Below are 14,741 nucleotides of genomic sequence, written 5' to 3' on the forward strand. Positions count from 1 at the left end.
AGGCACAGCTATTTCAGTAATGCCCTAAGAAAAGGATAGAATGCTGGCAATGTTTTTAAAGAGCCACTCCCTTTAAAATCCACTGCTACCCAGAAGGCAGGAGATTTAATAGAAACATAGGAAGTTGCCTTATACCAAGTCAGACCATTGGTCCATCTAGCTCAATATTGTCTACACTGACTGACAACTCTCCAGGATTGCAGACAGTAGTCTCTCCCAGCCCTACCTGGAGATGCCAAGGAGTGAACCTGGGATTCACTGGCAAGCAGATGTTCTTCAACTGAGCCATGGACCCCATCCCCTAAGGAGAATATCCTACAGCAGACAGTGCTCACACATTTGCCCATCCAAATGCAAACCAAGGTGGACCCTGCTTAGCAGAGGGAACAATTCATGTTCGCTACCACAAGACCAGCTCTCCTCCCCTAAATTTCCAAGTAGTAGACAGAAAGGAAGCTCACTGCTCCAAATCAGAAAAGCTCCCCACCCCCAAGACAAGACAATGTCAAACAGCATCCCGGTTGCCACTGGCTCGTTTGGTGGCGACCCAGGACTGGACTTTCTCTGTGGCTGCCCCAGGGCTTTAGAATATGCTCCCTGCTGAAATAAGGGCATCTCCCTCTCTGTTGGTTTTCAGGAAAAACCTCAAGGCTCTCCTGTTTTCGTGGGTTTTTAATTAGAATTAATTTTAATAATTTTAAAAACTTGTTTTAATAACTATTTTATTTGATTGTTTTTGTTATATCATGTATTTTAATCTGTAACTTTTAAATAGTTTAAATTTTGTACACTGCCTAGAGATGTACATATCAGGCAGTATAAAAATATGATAAATAAATTTTAACTGGACAAGCTTTCATTAGACCATATCCAATGGAAAACTGCCCGCTGTGTTGTCATTGCATTGGTTCCAATTATCAGCCCAAATTTGCACAGCCCTAATTTTCATTGTTCTCTCCATATCCTCTGTAACATGTAGCTCTTCCCAGGAACTCAAATTTAGTCACGGAATTTCTTCAACATCTGCTGAAACTTTCCATTTCGCTACACGTTTGCTGCTGAACAACTGACTTCTGAGAAGTTTACGTTGATATAAAGATCACACAAACTTTTATTCCGGGAGGTGGGGAGTGGAACCCCTCTAGCGACTCTTTATGAATCTTCTTATTCACAGATATTGAAAGCAGCCTCCACTTTACAATAAGAAGGACATCACCGGTGATATTATGCCACTTCTGAAACTTGTTCAATACCAAGCTTTACTTAATCGACTGGCAATTTAACACACATTTCCCTGGTGCATTAAAAGCAACTCAATTTAAGAAGTAACCTTTTACAAGTGTGGCATTAGTTTCCAAAACCCAACTGGAAATAAATCTAATTAGTGAGGTTTTTAAAAGCCATTTAAACCTAGGGCTATTGTTTGGATTTCTCTTTTCTCTCCCTAGTAACCTCCAAGTGAGACTAATTGACCATTGAAAATGCTGCCTGCGTCACACCTAAGGGAGTGACTGGATCTTGTAATCCTAAGGCAAACACGTTTCAATCCTTTACAAAACACTGCAAAAGTAAATTATCTCTTAACTTTCCCTCTCTGACCAGTGCTCAGAGTCGAGTAAAGATTTTCTCCACCCCGACTGGAACAATAACATATGGGATAATACAGAACTATTTGTTTTGCTAGGAATGACAAATTAACAATATCACATGAGATTCAGGGAAACCTCACTATTTGCGGACTCACCATCCACATTTTTGTGCATCCGCGGGTGTCTAATTGACACCCAATTTCATTATCCACTGATACTAAAAGGTTAAAATCCATGTTTCTGGGCACACGGAGATCCCACAGATCACGGTACAGTAGTCCCCCCACCGGGGTTTGCCATTTTCTTTCATCCAGGACACTTACCCCCTGTTTTCCATAGGCACAATTTCTTGTTATTCATGGTTGTAGGCAAGGTACAGAACTCCCACAAGTAATGAAGTTTGCCTGTATGTATCAAACATGCAAGTATATGTATATAGTACATGTTTACCCAGGATGTTTATGCATGCATAGATGTTAATGAGTATGTATTTATATGTATATAAGTTGGGGAGAATGAAGCAAGAATTGGCATTCTTTTTTCCCTTTTTAAAAAACAAATTGCATCTTTTTCTTTCTCTCCCAGTTCAGTGAAAATCTCCTTTGTTCCTTGTTATCAGTTCAACACTTCTGTTCCATTCTGCCTTTTGGAGTTAACCTTCTGTTTCTGCAATTCCCTGCTAATTTTATGTCTTTATTTAGAATATCGGCTGCTGAAGTGGACAGCTTCCCAGAGCTTGGCCAGAAACTCTGGGGCAACCCTCTGCCTCAGGCTTAAGCACACTGGATTTGCCCATCTGGAACCTTAAAAATCTATATTGGGGACATTTGTTTAGCTCTGAGCTGATATTCGCATCCAGGACTTGTAAAAATAAGCATATAGAGATGCACTTTCAGAAAACACTAAATCACTAGGTGATAGAGAGGGTGGTGACTTCTCAACTCCAGACAGTCTTGGAGGAAGCAGATCATCTTCCAGACCCATTTCAAACTGGCTTTCAGGCAGGCTATGGGGTGGAGACCGCCTTGGTCGGCCTTTAGAGGATCTCCAATTAGGAATCAAAAGCGGGAGTGTGACTCTCTTTGTCCTCTTGGATCTCTCAGTGGCTTTCGATACCATAAATCATGGTATCCTTCTGGACTGCCCGAGGGAGTTGGGTGGGAGCTTTGCAGTGGTTCCACTCCTACCTCTCCAGTAGATTTCAGATGGTGTTGCTTGGAGACTATTGCTTTTCAAAACGAGAGCTATTGTTTGGAGTCCCACAGGGCTTCATTTAATCTCCAACGCTTTTTAACATCTCTATGAAACCGCTGGGTGAGATCATCAGGAGATTTAGTGCAAGGTGCTATCAATATGCTGACAACACCCAAAACTCCATATCACCTTCATCAGGAAATGGCTTAACCTCCCTAAATACCTGCCTCAAGTCAGTAATGGGCTAAATGAGGGACAACAAACTGAAGTTGAATCCAAACAAGATGGGAGGTACTTGTGGGAGTTGTAACTTAGGAAATGGTTTAGATCTGCCTGTTTTGGATGGGGTTACACTCCCCCTGAAAGAACAGGTACGTAGCCTGGGCGGACTTTTGGACCCAAACCTCTCCCTGGTATCTCAGGCTGAAACAGTGGCCAGGAGTACTTTCTATCAGCTTCAGCCGATACGCCAGCTACATCAGTTTCTGGAAACAACCAACCTTAAAACATATGCCAGTAACATTCAGACTTGACTACTGCAATGCGCTGTATGTTGGGCTGACTTTGTACATAGTCCAAAAACTGCAGTTGATGCAGAATGTGGCTACCAGATTAGTTTTTAGGGCTTCCAAAATATACCATGTTACTCCTATTCCAAGAGAACTACATTGGCTGCCAATAGGTTTCTGGGCAAGATACAGAGTTCTGGTTATTACCTATAGAGTCCTGAATGACTTGGGTCCAGGGTATTTAAGAGAATTTATTATTTATTATTTATTTATTATTAAAACTTTTATACCGCCCTTCCAAAAGGCTCAGGGCGGTTTACATTAATGCCTTCATGAACCCTAATAAGGTCAGTGGGGGAGGTCTGGTTGCAGTTACCTCCAGATCATTTCGTAGTGACCCAAAATTAGGTGTTCTCTAGAGTTGCCCCAGGGCTCTGGGGCCCCATCAGAGGCTATAGATGAGGACTATCAGAGATCCCCATCTCTGGCTATTTTTAAGCAACATCTGAAAACACCCCTATTTTATCAGGCTTTTAGTTCATAATGTTTTAAAGTTTTATTGATAGATCATTTAAAACAGTTTAAAATAACTATTGTTTTAATTGTTGTTTATGTTTTAATCTGTAAACCGCCCAGAGATTTGTACATGGCGTGGAATATAAATGTGAAAAATAAAACATCAAATAAATCCATGCAACCAATCCCAAATCAGTTTTGAACTCGGAAAAAGTGATTTGTGTCCCTGAGAGTCAGCTAAAAATAGCTGTATTTGGAAACCAGTTTCCAAATCGAAGTCAGGGAAGGAGAATTCACCCATCACCAAGGAACTCTTCCAAGCCATCTGAGCAAACATCCATCCACTGAGTTATGAAATTAGTACAGTTTTAATCCTGTTTTAACATCAAGCCATTGCTTGGGTTACAGTGAAATGCTACAGCATATGCACCAAATAAGGCCAATGATATAATGCAAACAGTGTGAAATATTCTGCAGTTCTCATGAATTCACATATGCTCCTTGAACTATAGTTCACACAAATTTATAATATCTGAGCATTCACTTAAACACACATGTATACACCAGAAATAATCTAAAATCAAATGCCAGCAAAGGCAATGCCATTCTTAAGCTAACCAAATCCCAGTCCTCCTCCCTCCCCACTCAAAGCAATTACCAAGGGAAAATAGGCAGAGGTGCACTAACCCTTGGACCTTGGGGACCTGGTCCGGTCCTCCAAGGTCCAGGGGGGCCTCTGGCAGCTGAGCCACCCCGTCACAGGCTTGCGACGTCAAGGACTTGCGATGATCTCTAAACTTTGCAGGCGCGCCTCTCAGTTGCTCAAAGATGCTGGCCTGAACAGATGGGGCCAGTGTCTCTCCTGCTCCCACCCCACCACCACCAGGGGAGGGGGGGAGAAGGGAAAGGGACTACTTTGCTCCCCCTGCAACCAACCCTTGGCTGTGGTAAGACTTTTTTTTTTTTTAAAGGAGCTTTGGCGGGGCAACCCCCCCCCAAAGGAGGTTTGGGGGGGGGCGGCTTGTTGCTGGGCAGTCCGGACACCCAAATTAGCTTGGTGCATTTCTGAAGATAGGTAAGCAAGCCTTTGCACTTACAGGTGGAGCAGACCAAGAGCGTCCTCGCTACTAGTTCACAGCCAAGTTGCAATTTCTGATGCACTCTGGAGACAAGATCAGGAATGATGATATCTGCTGGAACGTAGAACTGAATCGAATAGGTCACATAAATCCCAAAGGAATATAGAAGCTTGACAAACTGGTACAACCTGTGAAAGACATTTGGGAACAAATTCATCTTGGTCACAAGATTACAGAGGGCAAATTCATTGTAAAGAAGAAAAATCTCAAAGCACTTTGGTGGGCATCAATTATTTTGCTCTTTTCTTCTGCTATGTTCATGAACACAAAAGAACTGCCTTACTGGATGAAGCCCAAAAGATGCTGAGGACCTGTGTTCCCCATAACAAGGATTCCCAGATGATGTTGATTACAACTCCCATAATCCCCAGCCTAAGGCCACTGCACCTGGGGATTACGGGAGTTGTGGTCAACAGCAGGAATTCTCAACACTGGATCCCCAGATGTTATTAGACTTCAACTCCCATAATCCCCAGCCCCAGTGGCCTTGGGTTGGGATTATGGGAGTTGAAGTCCAATAACATCTGGGGACCCAACATTGAGAATCCCTGGCCAACAGCATCTGGGAATCCAAAAGTGTTACAAAGAACATTTTCAGAGACCCAGGAGAATGTCCACATAAGATGTCAGACTCTCAGCATATCCCCTTCTTAAGCACATTGGTTGGTTCAGGCATGGAAGGAGAATATAGTCCAAAGTGGCCCAGAGTGAATTTTAAGAAGAGAGCATAACTGAAGGTCTGATGTTCATAATCCAATTACACTTACAAATTGTCATTTTAGATTAAGACTTTAAGCCAGTCACCCGTCTTCTCAAAGTGAACAGCAGAGAGAGTCATGACCAGCACTAATTTTTGGAAGTCAAGTATGGGCCTCCCAGGCAGACATCCTAGATCATGACAACAGCTGGTCTCTCATGTTTTGCCTCACCCACCCAACCTGTCTCAAGCCATGAAGGTAATCACTAGTCTATTCTCATATTAAAGACCCATCAGCTGCCATTAGCATCCCAAATCTATGTATTGTTTGTGGTTGGAGAGAGTAGTTGTGAGATTAAAATGCTGAAAACAAAGCAAAACAAACTGCATAGAATATTAGGCCATCATGGACCCACAATATTAGTGGTGACAGATGTGTTACATCTTGTGAGAGTTGCCACCGGCTGCTCTAGTGGCTACTCAGGGACAAGCCTTCCCTGGTGCTGTTCCAAGGCTGCGGAAAGCACTCTGCCAAAATAAGAGCTTCCCCATCCGACAGCTTTTAAAAGACTCTTAACACACATTTGTTTATCCATGCTTTTAATTAGATTTGCGGAATTGTGAATGTTTAAGATGATCGTGTTTTAATTTTATGTTCTATTTGTTGTAAACCACCCAGAGATGAAAGTTTGGGGTGGTATATGAATAACACGAAGGAATAAATGAAGTTTCCAAAATCTACTTTGTTAATGCTGCTTCTTACAATGCATCCATTTAAAATTCACTCACATTTCGTCCCCTCCTTCAGTTGTTAGCAAACCTCGAGTTTGCTGCAATTCTGCAAAGGTGTAGGGATTGTGAAAGCACAAAATATGGTATTGGATACAGTTCAGCTTCCCTGAGAATAGTCCACTGTGCTTTGATTGATTTTTGTTTTTAAAGGAACAAGTTGGACCCAGGGCATGGTCAAAAGGCACATAATGCAGCAACTGCACCATAACCAAACTGGGCGACATCTGGTTGTGAGAAACAGGGCGACATCCACTATGGGGAACGGGATGCTGGGCTAGGCAGGCCTCTGAGTAATCCAGCAAGGCTCTTATGTTCTAGATGGCAGCCTGCCCAAGAACCTATGTAGGCTGCCTTGCATTCTGTTGTGAAAGAAAAATGTGATCCCGTATAACTAAACTAAATGCTATTTTTAAAAGGGGGGTTAAGTTTCTAGTTATTACCGCAGCAAAAGATAGACTTGAAAGCACAGTGGGCAATGCCAGCTGAGATCTCTGAAGCTTGGTGGGTGCTGGATAAGATGCAGCTTTAATGCCCTTTGTAACTCATGGCCCATCCCCATGCCTAGCAGAATAAAATTATGCAAAATGCTAAAGAGTTGTAAAGGTAAAGTGTGCTGTCAAGTCGATGTCGACTCCTGGCAACCACAGAGCTCTGTGGTTGTCTTTGGCAGAACACAGGATTTTATGCAAATCAAGTCAAATTGCACAATGTATATAACCTACTTAATTAAACTTCTCATATTGTGTAGTTTTTGGATTACATTTGCTTCAGGACGTATAGGTAAGGAGAAAAAGGGGGTCAGGGAGGACACCACTAAAACCTTAACCTGAAAAAGAAAGGAACGACTTTTTCCAAATGTTTAAAGCTTTGACACTTTTAAAACCAGGAGTTCTGGGAGCCTGGTGCGTCCAGTTTCAACTGTCCAGGAATGCAGAGGAGGTTCAGCCATGCCCAGGCTACCAAGTGGATTGATGCATTGATAACAAGGCTGCAAAAAGAACATACAACAGTACAACGCTCTACCAGAGAGAAACCTGACCTTCATGGGAAAGACATATGCCCAGACAGATTGATTTATGTTGGCTCCTTTGCCGTAAAGGATGGTTGATGGCAACTCCAAAGGATTCACGCACAATGGAAGTTGCCAAACGGAAGGTAGATTGAAGGTTGCAAATGATATTAGGGGAGTGGGAGGAGAGATCATTAAAAACATTAACCTGAAAAATGAATTGCCTGAAAGACTTCAAAGCTTAAGAGGCGCAAGTTGACTTCAAAGCGAAGAACCTCATTCCAATGAGTAAGCAAATTCCCAACACTGAAAGGCATTCAGGTAGTATCCTATTATGAAAGCTATTTTGGAGAAGTATTCAATTAATTTTTCTGCTAATGTCTTAGCTGTTGCAAAGCACGTTGAAGTCTTCCTTGGCAGTCTTAGTTTTCTCCCCGCCTCAAAGTCACTGAATGCTGTAAGAAGTTGTCAAGGACACGCAAATGCTCCAAGAATTATACATCAACTTACCATTTGTCTTGTGGCAGGTTGAGAGTGATGCTGCCTTTAATTTCATCTCCAAAGCGCATATACCCCAGGGTGGCCAGCGAGACATACAAGGTCATCACAATTCCCATGCCAATGTTGAGTGCCAGCGGAAAGCGGTTGGTTTCTTTCATCCGGTTCTGGAGGGGTAGCACCTGAAAGAGACAGCAGATGTACATGTAAGATGGTCTCATTAAAGAAGAGTCTTTCATTTCAGCTTCTTGCAAGTTTTTATAACGCATATATTGAAACCATTAACTCTAAGGATCCTAGTGTCTGAAATTAAAAACTAACAAACAAAAGAGTTAGACCATCTAGAAGTCATAGGAACATAGGAAACTGCCATATACTGAGTCAGACCATTGATCTATCTAACTCAGTATTGTCTTCACAGACTGGCAGTGGCTTCTCCAAGGTTGCAGGCAGGAATCTCTCTCAGCCCTATCTTGGAGATGCCAGGGAGGGAACTTGAAACCTTCTGCTCTTCCCAGAGTGGCTTCATCCCCTGAGGGGAATATCTTGCAGTGCTCACACATCAAGTCTCCCATTCATATGCAACCAGGGCAGACCCTGCTTAGCTATGGGGACAAGTCATGCTTGCTCCCACAAGACCAGCTCTCCTCTCCTAACATTTTAACACTGGCGAACACACACTATCTAACTTGTCAATCACTGCAATATAGAGATGCCACCGGATGCAGTGAAATTCCATGCACTCGGAACACTAGCCCCAGGAAGCCTCAGTGTGCCTCAAAGAAAGCACATTTATTTATTTATTTATTTATTTATTTGTCGCATTTAATATACCACCTACTCCAAAGACTCCAGGCGGTGTACAATGACATGTAAATAAGGTAACATTAAAAATTACTATCAAAAATTACATTAAAAATTGCAAACTAAAATAGATAATGGAAAAGAAATAGACTACAAATAAATAATAAACTAAACTACAAGAAATAAACTACAGGACAAATGCCCAGAGGTAAAGAAAGGTCATCAGTAAGGATTTAAAGACCGGTAAAGAGGGGGCTAGATGAATCTGAAGGGCAAGAGAATTCCAAAGAAGTGGGGCAGCAACCAAAAAAGCCTTTTTGCGGCTCCTAGAACTCCAAACCTCTCAAAAATCAGGGACCAACAAAAGGGCCCTCTGAAATGATCTAACAGGACAGGATGTAACTGAATGGGAGAGGCGATTCTGTAGGTAAACAGGCGCCAAGCCCCACAAGGCTTTGAAGGTAAGAACCAGCACTTTGAATTGAATTCGGAAGCGAATGGGTAACCAATGCAGTGATTGCAGGAGAGGTGTTACCCTGTCATATCTCTTGGCACCCATAAGTAGGCAAGCCGCAGCATTCTGGACATGACTTGTCTTTCTTGAATTCACACCACTAGCATTGCCAGCCATCTACAAATCTACCAGCGGCAAGTGCCCCAAGCCCTCTGGCAAGTAGGACACCTGGCACCACACTGATCTCCTCCCCAGAGATCTCATTTCCACTGCCATTTTGAGGAGGTAAGGAAGAGCAGGAATCCTTTCTGAGCAGTAGGAGGGGACTCCTACCATTTCCATACCCCAGCGCAAACGACAGACAAGACGCTTCTTTCTTAAGTCTCTGGTTCCAGGAAAAGGATGAGGAAAGAATGGGGATTGGTGGTGACCACAAATAATGGCTGGTTGGCTAGTTAGTCAAGCCTAAATCTGCAGATCCCGAGTACTGCCATTATTTTTAAAAAAAATATATAAGGGGCAAAACTGGGATGCGAACAGGGAAAGAGAAAGGATGGGGTGGGGGAGAGACTAAAAAGAGGATAGGGCATCTATGGTTAAAAGAAATTTAGATGGGGTTCATGTTGCAGGTGGGGGTTAAAGTGGGTCCAACGTTGGGGGTGGAAACTAGAACTCAATAGTAAAAACACATGCTTTGCCTACAGAAGGTCCCAGATCAGTCTTCAGCACCTCCAGTAAAAGAATCTCCTGTATCAGAGCTGGGGGGAAAGGAAACTCCTGCTATAAGACTTGTGAGAACTACTGGAGACAGAATAAACCATACCGAGTTAAATACACCATTTTTATGACCTTGAGGAAGCCAGCTTCACGTGTCTGTCTGAAAGGTACAAGACTCCAGGTATATAGGAAATCCTCAGACTTACAAACAAAAATGGTCCCTTAAAACTGTGTCTTGAGTCAAAACTTCTTAACTAACCTATTCTCCCATAAGAATCCATGTCATAAATGGGAGTTTGGTTCCTGAACCAAGGTTGGATACCCTTTTAACTCTTCTGCTGCCTCCACCAAAGCTGATCATGTAGTGGTCATAGACATGCAGTTGATGGCGGAGAATCAGACACAGCTCACCTTTACAACCTACTCCTTTCCTGGATCTCTCTCACTTTTCTGTGGAAGGAAGACTGGCAATTGGGTAGCTCAGCTGCACCTTCTCCTCCTTCTGGGCAACAGTTAGACAGGGAAGGAAAAAAGAGTGGACAGGAAATAGCATGTGGGCCGAGCTGCATCCCTCTCAATGTCACAGCACAGCAGCAGCACAGCACAGTCTGGAGAAGGAGGAGGAGGAGGAGCAGGAGCTCTTTGATGGGCAACCTGGCCAATCCTCCTGCAGCCTCAGATGCTGCAGCAGCTGCCACCAGTCGCAACCACCTGGTGAGCCTAAACTATCATTGCCACCTCCTCCTCCTCCTCCACTCCATAAATAAGTAATCAACTAGCGGGATCTCCCTTCCACGGCAAGCACTGTGAAGCTGGGGAAAGTGGCAGTTTACAAACGTCTTAACTCCAAATGTCTGAAGTCAAGGACTGCCTGTAGTCAAAACTCACACAAGCCAACAGAGTAACAGCACCCAGAAAGAAAATGTGTTGATTGAAGCATCAATATTCCACCCTTCCTTCCCTGAAGGTACAGTTGTGTACTGGTTTTCTGGAATTCTGTTATAATGTTTAGAGTACACAGAAATTGAGATAGTAAAAGAGCCCCTGGTGGCGCAGTGGTAAAACTGCCACCCTGTAACCAGAAGGTTACAAGTTCAATCCTGACCAGGGGCTCAAGGTTGACTCAGCCTTCCATCCTTCCGAGGTCGGTAAAATGAGTACCCAGAATGTTGGGGGCAATATGCTAAATCATTGTAAACCGCTTAGAGAGCCCCGGCTATAAAGCGGTATATAAATGTAAGTGCTATTGCTATTGCTATTGCTAAAAGCTACATAAGCAAGATGGATCACACTATTTATAAAAATGGGGGAACTGAGAGCTCTCAAGATAGCGGTGATTGCATGACAGGAAATGACAGAAATGTTTTTAACAACTATTTTATATGCATTATGATGCTGCCAGTTTCTAAACCTTACTCTCCATGCACTGACAGAGAAAATGGTTTCATTCCTCTCTTGCATTTAGATTCCCGAGATATAAATAAGGCTACTTTCCCCACCAAAATCAGCAAAACAGGATCGACAGGCAGCACACAAAGAGACCACAAAGCAAGTGACATGTAGGAAATACACCCCAATAAGGTTATTAAAAGTCAGAAGAGAAGTCAGTTAGAAAGAGGACCACTGTCCGAGACAACACACCCGAGGGCGAGGCTAAAGTAGCTGATCTGAGTAGACAGATGCACCATTAAGAAAAGCTTCTCAGCTATAATCAGTTTATAATCTCAGCTCTATAGTTTGGCAATGCAGATAGCTGTCCAGGGAAGCTACAACTCACATTTATCAGAGACTGTTTAAAGGGGAAAAAACTGACAGAGGGTTGAGATGGGTACCAGACTATTGGGCACCTGGCACAATAGCCAAGTAAGTATTGCCAGTTCTCCATTTCTCTTCTTATCTTAACCGGGGTGGAAGAACTCCCTTTGCCACAATCGGGATAGTCAATGGAGAAGAAAAAGTGCAGCCGAGGACGTGAGCTATGTGAAAGTACTAGAATGCAGCCAACATCATACCCATTTTTAAAAAGCAATCGGGGGGCGGGGTGGTTAAGCAGCAGAGTGGCCAAGACTGCAGAAATCTCAAGCTATTCAGGGTGGTGACAATCAAAATGGACTGTAAAGCGCTACTAAAGGATCTCTCCAAACTGGGTGAATGGGTAACAAAATGGCAAAGGCAACTCAGTGCAAAATAAGTGAAACATGATGTACATTGAAGCAAACAATTCCCATTTCAGATACACTGATGGGGTTTGCACTGGCAGTGAATAACGAGGAAATAAGCCTTGGGATCATTGTGGGTAGCTCATTCAAAGTGTTGAGCTAGTGTGCAGCAGCTATGAAGAACACTGCTTCCACGTTAGGGACCAAAAATACAACCGCTAATAGTACAATGCCTTTATACAGATCGATGGTGTGACTAAATTTGGAATACTGCACACAGGTCTAGTCATGGCACCTCCAAAAAGGATACTGAGTGCTGAGGGGTGTTACCAGGTGAGCTTATCCTGCCTGCTCCCAGAAGCCTCCCTGGTTGCAACTGCATCTCCAGGCTTGGAGATTGCACTTTTGCTATGCTCAGGAGCTGCACCACAATGTGAGCTCCCAGTCTATGTTATACATGGGGACAAGTCACTTATAGTTGGCAGTGGGCTGGTGGCCCCTAGATTTGACCACAAGCCCCACAAATTGGAAAGGGGCGTAGCTTCACACTCCATGATTTTGTCTAGCAATGGCTAGTAACTTGGTGCCTATATGCTACCTCCAGGTTCAGACGAAGCATGTCTCTACATTTCTGTTGCTTCCCTGCAACTGGTAGAGGAGATGATGACAATATTAATAACAACCTTTATTTGTTAGCCGCCCCATAACAAATTGCATTCTGGGCGGCTTACAACACAGCATTAAAGCACAAAATAAAAACACACAATGCATTAAATCATAAAGACCAAAAAAGGGGAGAAAATACAAAAAGTACAAAAAAGATTAAGAGATTTTTTTAAAAGATCAGATCAAAATTTAAGAGGCTTGAGTGAACAAAAAGGTCTTTACCTAAAAGAGCAAAATGATGAAGCCTCTAAAAGAACTGCATCTAAAAGAGCAAAATGATGAAGCCAGGCAAACCTCACTGGGGAGGCTATTCCATAAACAGGGTGCAACCACCGAAAAGGCCCTCTCCCTAGTAGCTGCCCCCACTCACTTCATTTGGCAGGGGCGCCCGGAGGAGGGCCTCCAAAGGAGATCTTAAGGTCCGGATTGGAACATATGGGGCAAGGCGCTCTCTCAGGTAACCTGGTCCCAAGCCATTTAGGACTTTAAAGGTTATAACCAGCACCTTCACAGCCTCCTTGTGGGCTTTCCAAAGGCATCTGGTTGGCCATGTGGTAAACAGGATGCTGGACTAGATGGGGTCTGGCCTCATCTTGTTTTGTTCTAAGACTCTTTGCCTCTTTTGTTCTAAGACTCCTCAACTGCACACTCAGGGCCTTGACTGTGCACATCTTTGCCCAGCATCAGTGCTGCCTTTCTGATTCAGTGCCAACTCTTTGGAAAATATGCATTCAACTGCTGCCCCAACTGGGGAACTGGATCCTCTCCCAAAGACCTAAAAATCTAAAGGGTCTATGAGAAAACAAAGGAAGAAGTTGTTTGGAGAAGAAAATAGAAACCACCATGTGAGAGAGAGAGAGAGAGAGAGAGAGAGAGAGTTAAGACGAGGAGGAGTTTATACAACTGGACCTTTATTTAAAATATTTGTGTGATTACACCATCAGTGTTGGGTACTGCCCCCACCCCACCCCACATCTATTAAAATCCACTAGCAGCGGTCAATCCAGAAAAACCCCAATAACATTCAGGTGGAAATTAGCCTGCCATTAGATTAGCTGGCCATGGAAAGCCTAGTCTGATCTTAAAGCACCACTAGAGAGTTGTAGGGAGGGGGGTCAGGGGGAGGCTGTTTGAAGGGATAAATATTAAGCTGACCAAAGTGGGGTTGGGGGGGGGGATCCTGACAAGTCACATCTTTTAACTTTTAATAAAATAGTTTGCATCATCTCTCAAGATCAGAGGCACTGACATTTTGAAGATGATAATCCTGTTATTTAAAAGAGAGGAAGGAAAAAGGAAGCTGGATCTTTGAGTCATTTAGCAGATGTCTAATAGTGAATGCAAAATATGTATGCTGTAAACAAAATATCACATTCTTAATGAAAAGCTGCAATATCCCCAATGCAAAAAAAATCTATTTTAATCAAATAGGCTGAGGAGACCAGCATCTTAATTTCCTCCTTTGAATTGTGTGTCTAATTAAATATTTTCTTGGTTTAAGAACATAGGAACATAGGAAACTGCCATATACTGAGTCAGACCATTGATCTATCTAGCTCAGTATTGTCTTCACAGACTGGCAGTGGCTTCTCCAAGGTTGCAGGCAGGAATCTCTCTCAGCCCTATCTTGGAGAAGCCAGGGAGGGAACTTGCAACTTTCTGCTCTTCCCAGAGCGGCTTCATCCCCTGAGGGGAATATCTTACAGTGATCACACTTCTAGTCTCCCATTCAGATGCAACCAGGGCAGACCCTGCCTAGTTATGGGGACAAGTCATGCTTGCTACCACAAGACCAGCTCTCCTCTCCAAGTCTCCAAGTCTAAGTTTCTCAAGTCTACTACACTGGGGGATGGAAAACCACACTGGGGGAACTGAAAAATAGGTCCCTTAATTTAGTTTTTTACTACTCATTCTTACATATTTTTAAAGAAAAGGGAAAACACCCACCAACAAAAGAGTTTCACATAAAAAAAGTAGCAATTCTTGCAGCAAGACGTT

At 43.2% G+C, this 14,741-nt stretch overlaps 1 protein-coding gene across 13 annotated transcripts in view; it reads right to left on the reverse strand.

Annotated features, from left to right (window-relative positions):
- Positions 1-14,741, reverse strand: part of SLC36A4 (solute carrier family 36 member 4) — a 183,861-nt gene that overhangs the window by 101,485 nt on the left and 67,635 nt on the right. For 8 of the 13 annotated variants that reach the window (XR_008319963.1, XM_053311400.1, XM_053311398.1 and 5 more), the window contains exons 9-11: positions 7,956-8,125; positions 4,906-5,075; positions 1,913-1,993 (exon numbers count right to left, since the gene is read on the reverse strand). Coding sequence is in view for 11 of the 13 variants with exons in the window: in XM_053311400.1 (XP_053167375.1) it covers positions 1,913-1,993; positions 4,906-5,075; positions 7,956-8,125 (421 nt within the window). In the remaining 2 variants the exon portion in view is untranslated. The remainder of the gene's footprint in view (positions 1-1,912; positions 1,994-4,905; positions 5,076-7,955; positions 8,126-14,741) is intronic. The other 5 variants (XR_008319964.1, XM_053311399.1, XM_053311407.1 and 2 more) reach the window with 1 other exon arrangement.

The sequence above is a fragment of the Hemicordylus capensis genome, chromosome 3 (assembly GCF_027244095.1).
Source record: "Hemicordylus capensis ecotype Gifberg chromosome 3, rHemCap1.1.pri, whole genome shotgun sequence".
Taxonomy (NCBI): Eukaryota; Metazoa; Chordata; class Lepidosauria; order Squamata; family Cordylidae; genus Hemicordylus; species Hemicordylus capensis.